Below are 7,937 nucleotides of genomic sequence, written 5' to 3'. Positions count from 1 at the left end.
ACAATAACACGACTCCATCCATTCACATGGGTTTGGCCCAACACACCTAAAAAGGGGGCCGGGGGCGCAGTCTCTCACATCTGTATCACATTTTGTGTTCCACTTTATGTTCTACCAATTACAACTTGTCATGTGTTTATTTTTTTCCATTTTAAACTTTGATCGTTTTATAAGAAAAGTTAAGAAAATACATAGCAAGTTGTGATTAGTAGAATATAAAGTAGAATACAAAAAATAGTACAAATGATTTGTATTCAAACACATTCACACTAAACATTATTGAATCATTTCATCTATTACGTCAATCAAAAGCTAAAAAGTCCTTTGCCACTCATAGTTAATTGAAAAAGACATGCAACCATGAAATAAGTGTACAAGAAGTTTACCACAAATACTTTGTTGAGCAACTACCTAGCAAGGGCATCAATATCTGATTGGATCTCCAAGGATACTGAATTGCTTGAAATTGTCTTATTGCCCATGGTTGCCATCCTTTGGCTTCTTGCATGAGTCATCTCCAGAGCCAAACATTCCTTTAATTCTACAGATACTTCACTCATGTCCGACATTTGGATTGAAGCCCTTTGTACGCATGACAAGGCTATCTTCGTAGCTTTCCAGGCAGAATTAGCATGAAATTCTCCTTTTAACCTTGGATCAACAATTTTTTGAATATCTCCTTGTTCAATTATAGGATAAACCCAATCAAGTATGTGAGTGTTTTCTTCGGGGCCTATTATTATTGCTGGGCGGCCAGTGATTAACTCAAACAAAACAATTCCAAAGCTATAAATATCACTTTTTCTATTCAAATTTCCAGTTGCTTGAAATCTGCACTAAGTATAAAAGAATATTTAAGTACAAAAATTATATATATATATATAATATGTTTCTAACCTGACTTAATATATGTTATTTTCTCATATATAACAAATATTTACATCAAATTAGTTTTTAACTTTTTTTTTTTTAACGTCCAACCAGCTTCTAAACAGTTAATTATCTTTTAAGTCATATTGTATTGATAATACCCTTTAAGAATCTTAAATTAAGATTTTTTATTCAATAATTTAGAGATGACTATTTAGAGTATACTAATAGTTTTAAGAATTATTAAACATACAAAAATTTAAAAAAAAAAAATTAAATAATACAAATTTGTCTTACATCCTAAACATATACAAGTCAATATAACAAATATAAAAATGCTAAAACTAAAGAAAAATATTATTTTTCATAGGTGAAAATCAGAAAATGGATATCTAATACTTAACCACATGATCCACAATTCTTCTAAGGATTTAGGGGGGAAAAATAGTGTCTATATCTCTAATTCTTGAAATGCAAAATGAAACAATTTGTGAGTGTGTGTATGTAAATAAAGAATGTTTCTATTAAAAAAATATAATAATATATTTATAGGAACATACATTTTAAATATACTTTGATTCAATAAACTACGCATGGTATAAGAGAAATAAGAGAAAAAAAATAGTGCAATAATTATTTATTTTAACTTATCTATTTTTAGAAAAATATATCATGAATTCCTTTTCATTTGATGGGCTATGTATAATACAAAAGTAATACAAAGGAAAAAACTAGGGGCACCATGACTATAATTTAAGTTTGTTGCCAATTATTTTTAAAATTATGTACACAAAACTATGATATATTCTAACCACAGCTAAAAAAATATATGGGATTCATTAAGTCTTGACACTTACTTTGGATCAAGATATCCAAGCGTACCAGCAGGACGAGTTGACACATGAGTGTCATTTTCAGCTACAAAAGCTCTAGACAACCCAAAATCAGCTATTTGTGCTTGCATGTTTTCATTTAATAAGATGTTTGTGCTCTTAAAATCTCTATGGATTATAGGTGGCTTACAACCATTGTGTAAATACTCCAATCCTGCAAGTCAATTGGAAAGCCATCGATTGGTACTTTAATTAAGCAAACAAAGAAACAAATAACGAAGAGGAATAATCATGCCATTAAACTGTTTCCAAACCATTTGCTGCATCCACTGCAATTTGAAGTCTCTCGTTCCACTTTAAGACATTTGCATTGGTCACTGCTAGTAGAGAAGCCAGAAACATATTTTTAGCAAGGGGTGCCGAGCTATACATATATATATATATATATATAAATTATATCCAAAGAATAACATGTGTGTGCACATATTTTTTATTTATATTTATTGCTTATTCATGAAGAATATTTGCAATTTTGATTTAACATAAGATATTTTCTTATATAAAGAAAAATATTTACATCAAGTCTCTATATCTCTTTCTCAAAAAAAAAAAAAAGTCTCTATATCTTGTGGATTCTAGTTAGCTTAACTGGTAAAGTTTCTGATAGTTGAATAACAGATTTGGGATTCAATTCCCATCTACACCAAAAACTGATTGGTGTCTTGGTCTGGTGATAAAGAGCTATCATCAGGAGCGGACACCATAGGTTGAAACTCTCTTTAAAAATAAAGTCTCTATATCTTAAAAAAAAAAAAAAAAAAAAAGAGTACATCTTAACATGTTTAAATATTCAATCAATTTACTAAAAATAAAATATAATTAAATTACATATGGTATACATTAAATACATTTGATTTGATGAACTATGTAGGATATAAAAGTAATTAGAGAGAATAGAAATGCATTAGGTCAACTATATAAATTTATTGCATATATTTAGTAAAAATCTAGGGGCAATAATTTAAATTATGTCTAAAATTATTTTTTTTAACCAAAAATACAAGAGGGAGGAGGATTTTTGAAAAGTCAACAAGGGCCATGGCCTGCTTACCCCCCCCCCCCCCCTCTGTGAGAAATTATTATTTACACTGGGAAGACTGCTGATATGGTCTTTCCTAACCAATGAGATGATGTTATCTATGCAAATGTATGTGTGAGCTTCCTAATCAGCACAAAGAATAAAAAAAAATGAAAATTACCAGATGATGTCACATTTGCATAAATAATAGCATTTTATTCGTTAGAAGGTCAAGGAGGACTACGTCTGATGTAGTCCTCCTAGTGGACCTAATAATTTCTCCCCGCTCCCCCCTTCCCCCTTCGCCCCTAGTCACTACCAAAAATATCAATTTCATCACATTCACTTGAGGTCATTATAAAAAAAAAATAGCCTCGATTTTGCAATAACCCAAGAAAATAAATAATAATTGACATGTTCATCAAACACATTACAGATACCATTTTCCTTAATTGGAATGGGGAGCAAAGATTTAAATAAGGTTTAGAGCACTAATTTATTCCTCCCCCTCCCACCCTCTCCCCAAAATGTTCATTTTCATTTTTTCCTCATCCCATCTACAGTAAATTTTCAAGCTTTTTCACCCCAAGAAGGAAACGTTGTAACATTTGTAGGTACCAACAGCAAAGGTGCTTCACTAAAACAAGCCTTTATTACACTTTCATTGGTGGTGTTTATTGTGTTTCGTGTAAAGAGCAGGAAATGTTGATGTTGCCAACATGAATGTAGATTCTTGGTGAGCTGCCCCTTATTTTTGGTGGCTTAATGTAAATATAGAACTAACAAACTGTAGTTAATTATATGGAACTACATGGAGAATCCGAGTATTACCCAAGACTAATCATGCTTTTAATTTGATAAGTTAACATACGTGGGTGTTTTTTTGTTTTTTGTTTTTTTGTTTTATTAAATTTTAGAGAAGTTAACATATGTTGAGAGTTGAGTTACCAATTAATAGTCTTTTAAGTGGAGTTGTAGTATGCCTTTGTCTTAGAGCCTTTTTTCCTCTCTTTTGTATGTGTGTGTGTGTTTGTTTCTCCCAAAAAAAAAAAAAAAAAATCAAGTAATAGTCTTCAACACAATATTGTATATACCTGACAAATGTTGGTGCAGGTTGCCATTAGCCATGTATTCATAAATGAGCGCTTTGTTCTCACCCTCATCACAATATCCAATGAGAGAGACCAAGTTCCTATGATGAACTCTCACCAAGATTTCTGCCTGCATTTATGAATGGTGCTTTATCTTTGCTAAATTAAATTCTGCTGGCTACATGTCTCATGCAATCGTGCTTCCAATTTAAGATGCAAATCAAATAAATAAATAAATATATAATTTAATTAAATTTTAAATTGGAGTCTAATTTTATGCCATATGTCTCACTTCATTTTCTTAATTTTGGTGCAACTATTTACTATACTACAAAAATCGAGTAGTCCAATTTAATTTTCTTAATTTTTTGTGTTAAATGAGTTATTAAGTGAAAAAAGATTAGAATAAAAAATAATAATTCCTTAAAAAATCACCATTATTGATTCATTTTTCTTATAATAATAATATTATTATTATACATATAGTGGTTGGACAAACTAAGATTGAAAATTTCATGGATAATAATTTAAATGATTTTTTTTATTTGTTTCAAATAAAATTATATTTATTTTATTAGTAGTTATTTTATATTATCAAATATACAAACATTATACATATTATATATAAACTTGGTAAAATTATAATATACATTTAATTATGCTTATTTGTAAATATATCATATACATACGCATGTAATTACAAACTAGTTTCAAGTAATTGAAGAGTACTGGACTCTTATATCTAACCTCTGCTTTAAATTCCTTGTAGCCTTGCTTTGATGATTGAGAGAGCAACTTAATAGCAACTTGAGTTTCATCTCTCATAATGCCAAGGTAAACTTTGCCAAAGCCTCCTTCTCCAATAGCATTTTTGAAGTTATCAGTTGCTCTTACAACCTCAGAGTAGCTATACTGGCGATTCCTCAAATTGATGTTGGATTCCGTAACCATTTCTACAGCAAGGGAAATCATCACAATTTCTAAATGGACGCATGTATGTGAAGAAAATGTTTTCAGCTTTTCACGGGGGATGTGGGGTTGTGTTAGGTGGATTTAATTCCTTAAAATATACAAAATAATAATAATAATAATAATAATAATATGAATGATGAGGTGGATGTTGCTTAAAATAATAGTGGAATTTGTTTTTCTTGATTGTGTGTAACATTTATATAATTGAGAAAACATATTTATTTAGGTTAATTCTTGAGTCATATCAAAGTTACGAGCAAACCAAAAACAGTTGAATCATTCTTTAAGCAAAAAGATATTGGTCATTCAAAATATTTGGGACACTTGTAACAATAAATGTTCTTTTTTATTGCAAAATGTCCTTCTTTAATGATTTGATGATAGTTGATGAATTTAAGACTCTTGTAGAAACATTCAGAATTTATTAATTTGTTGATAATACTTATAAAAAAAAAAATTGATGATAAACGATTACTTTTATTCTATGAAAGATTTTTGTTGGATATAATTTTCATGCAAAATATTCTTTTTTGGATATTTTGTACGTCTATGGTGAACTAGACAATTTATATATATATATATATATATTAGAGTTGATAACTTTGTATTCAATGTATTTAGGATTTTTTTTTTTTTTTTTTTTTGCATTTCACTTTATATTCACCAATCACAAATTGTCATGTGTATTCAGTTTACTTTCCTTATAAAATAACTAATATTTGAAATGGTAAAAAATATACACATAGCATACTACAATTAGTAGAACATAGAGTAGAATACAAAAATTGTTGCTGATGATTTGTATATTCATTATGGATCCAAATAACAATTATAGAACTTGAAAATAAAAGAGTAAAATACTATTTTGATCCCTAAACATTACTATATATTTGTTTTTCGTCCATAACTTTTAAAAAATTCTTTTTTTCATCCTTAAACTTTGTAAACAATTTTTTTTTTAATAGTTTAAAGACAAAAATAGGAATAAAAAAATAGAAATATTTTCGATAGTTTAGGAGCAAAAAACAAAATTTGATAAAGTTTAAGAATCGAAAATAAAACATTTCAATAGTTTAGGGACGAAAAACAAATTTTTCAATAACTTAAGGTTGAAAAATGAATTTTTAAAAATTTTAGGACCAATAACAAAATTTTGGTAATGTTTATGTACTTAAATAGTATTTTACCAAAAATAAAGAAAGTCATACCTCGTCTTTTCCTTTTATAGATAGCCAGGGCAATAAAAATTAACAGGACCACGGCTATTGCAGACGTTGCAACAAGTGGAATAACAAGTTCCTTGTTCTTCTTTTTCTGACATGGAAGTGACTGACAAAGATCCGAATTTTCGCCAAGACTTGCATATTTGGTAAGATGCAGTGGTAAGTTATTGAACGATGAATGATTTTGATATACAGAATTTCCTTGGGAAATACAATTAAAAAATGATTCACAAAAACTGATAAACAAATGAACAAAGACCTTTTCTAGTCATTTGGCATGTTCAGAAAGATAACGTGAAATTAGTACGTCGATGAAGTCAAGAAAATTGTAAGCTAACCTTAAGACCAAAGTTCCATCCTTATACTTCAGCAGAAGAGCCTCAGGTACTGGACCTTCTAGCTTGTTCCCACCTAAACTACTGCAAATACATTGTAAAATAAGACAATTCATTTCCTGAACCTAAATCTACGTTTGCAATAACAAGCTCAGTTAAAGTTCAATAACTCACAGGGTGTGCAAATTTGGCATTTGTGCTAAAAATTCCGGTATCTTCCCAGTGAAGTCATTATGTGATAAATCTCTAATACAGAAAAGAGTTAGCATTTGACAATAACTTTGGTGAAGATAGCTTTGATTTTAAGCTAAACTGTTGCCTTCTATTCTCATCTACCTTAGAATAGGGTATGACACTTGCAAATAATACTTAACACTTTTTAATGTAAAATCACAGTACTACTCAAACCCAAAAGCTTTAGTCAGGATTTTATCCCAATTTTGTAAAAATAGCTATTAGTATTATCATTATTGTAGGCGTCCGGGACTCATCATTGATAATTACCGTTGGTGCCATTGCTCTAATGCCAACACTACAGGCATAGCCAACATTGAGAGTGCCCCATCTCTCCGACTACTTTCCTAGTCAACATTTTGAGAAGGACCTTAACACTCTCAGCTTCCTTGGCCTTGAGATTGCTTCCTCCACCGATGGCCAATGGGTATTATTTGACACCAACCACACCTAGCTCTAATCCTCTCTCACTAGCTAGAATCATATAACAAGATCAATGACACATACGCCAGTGAACCCAATGCCCACCTCACTCCTCATGATGACGAACTTCTACTTGATCCCACCTGTGTTGCCAGCTCGTTGGCAGCCTTGTCTATCTTATTGTCACTCAACTTGATATCTCATAAATTGTCTGATGATGCCGAAAAATCACCAGTGAACTACACGGTTCTCGCACGATCGAAACTACACCTACACAACCAAAAAGAGAAGACCTAACAGAGAGCACCAGTGTGGTGCCGGCCAAGTACCCTCCGAAGATCAAGTTAGAACTTCTCACAACTCTAGAGTGTCAGAGCTTGGGTGAATTATGCGTACCTTGATTTGTGAGGTTCTTGAGTTTTTATAGTGGTAGGGGATTGACCTTCTTTCCTTGAGCTAGAAGTCTTTTCCTTATAGGAGTCTTCATAAGCATACTTTGCTGAACCCTTTCCTTGTAGGAGTCCTTTTGAGTAGCACTAAACGTGAAACACAAGATATTTCCTTATATATGCAAATGTGGGGACCAAGCTAAGCTACGTTAGGGTCATCAGCTTTGCCTAATCCCTTCAGCTTTCTTGTCCTTAGCTACCCTTAACCTTTACCTAAAGTCATCTCGTCAGCTTTGAGGGGTGCTACGTCCTGTCGTTTTCCAATGGATCTTGAAGGGTTTCACTGGAGTATCATTTTATACCTTTTCAAGGGCAAGTACTATTATTGTAATTTCCCTTTATCAGCTACCCCTTACTCCATATCCTCGTCAGTTTAAACTGACAGGTTATGGAGTTAGACTTTCACTGCTAATTTTCTCGCTTGGCCAG

General features: G+C 31.2%; 1 protein-coding gene across 2 annotated transcripts; it reads right to left on the bottom strand.

The window, feature by feature from the left end:
- Positions 1-274: 274 nt before the first annotated feature.
- Positions 275-7,604, bottom strand: LOC112022923 (putative leucine-rich repeat receptor-like serine/threonine-protein kinase At2g19230). 2 transcript variants are annotated; one of them, XM_065765467.1, is made up of 8 exons: positions 6,577-7,604; positions 6,406-6,486; positions 6,053-6,201; positions 4,620-4,825; positions 3,876-4,002; positions 2,018-2,083; positions 1,728-1,917; positions 275-831 (listed from the first exon to the last, which is right to left on the bottom strand). In XM_065765467.1, the coding sequence occupies exons 1-8, from the start codon at positions 6,669-6,671 to the stop codon at positions 408-410; spliced, it is 1,338 nt and encodes a 445-aa protein (XP_065621539.1). In that variant the 5' UTR covers positions 6,672-7,604; the 3' UTR covers positions 275-407. The 2 variants fall into 2 exon arrangements, with proteins under 2 accessions (XP_065621539.1, XP_065621540.1); XM_065765468.1 differs by having other exon boundaries at positions 2,018-2,080.
- Between the last annotated feature and the right edge of the window lie 333 nt (positions 7,605-7,937).

This window comes from Quercus suber, unplaced genomic scaffold (genome assembly GCF_002906115.3).
Source record: "Quercus suber isolate HL8 unplaced genomic scaffold, Cork oak 2.0 scaffold_631, whole genome shotgun sequence".
Taxonomy (NCBI): Eukaryota; Viridiplantae; Streptophyta; class Magnoliopsida; order Fagales; family Fagaceae; genus Quercus; species Quercus suber.
Note: the sequence above shows the minus strand (reverse complement) of the source record. Positions and strands in the feature narration are given on the sequence as shown.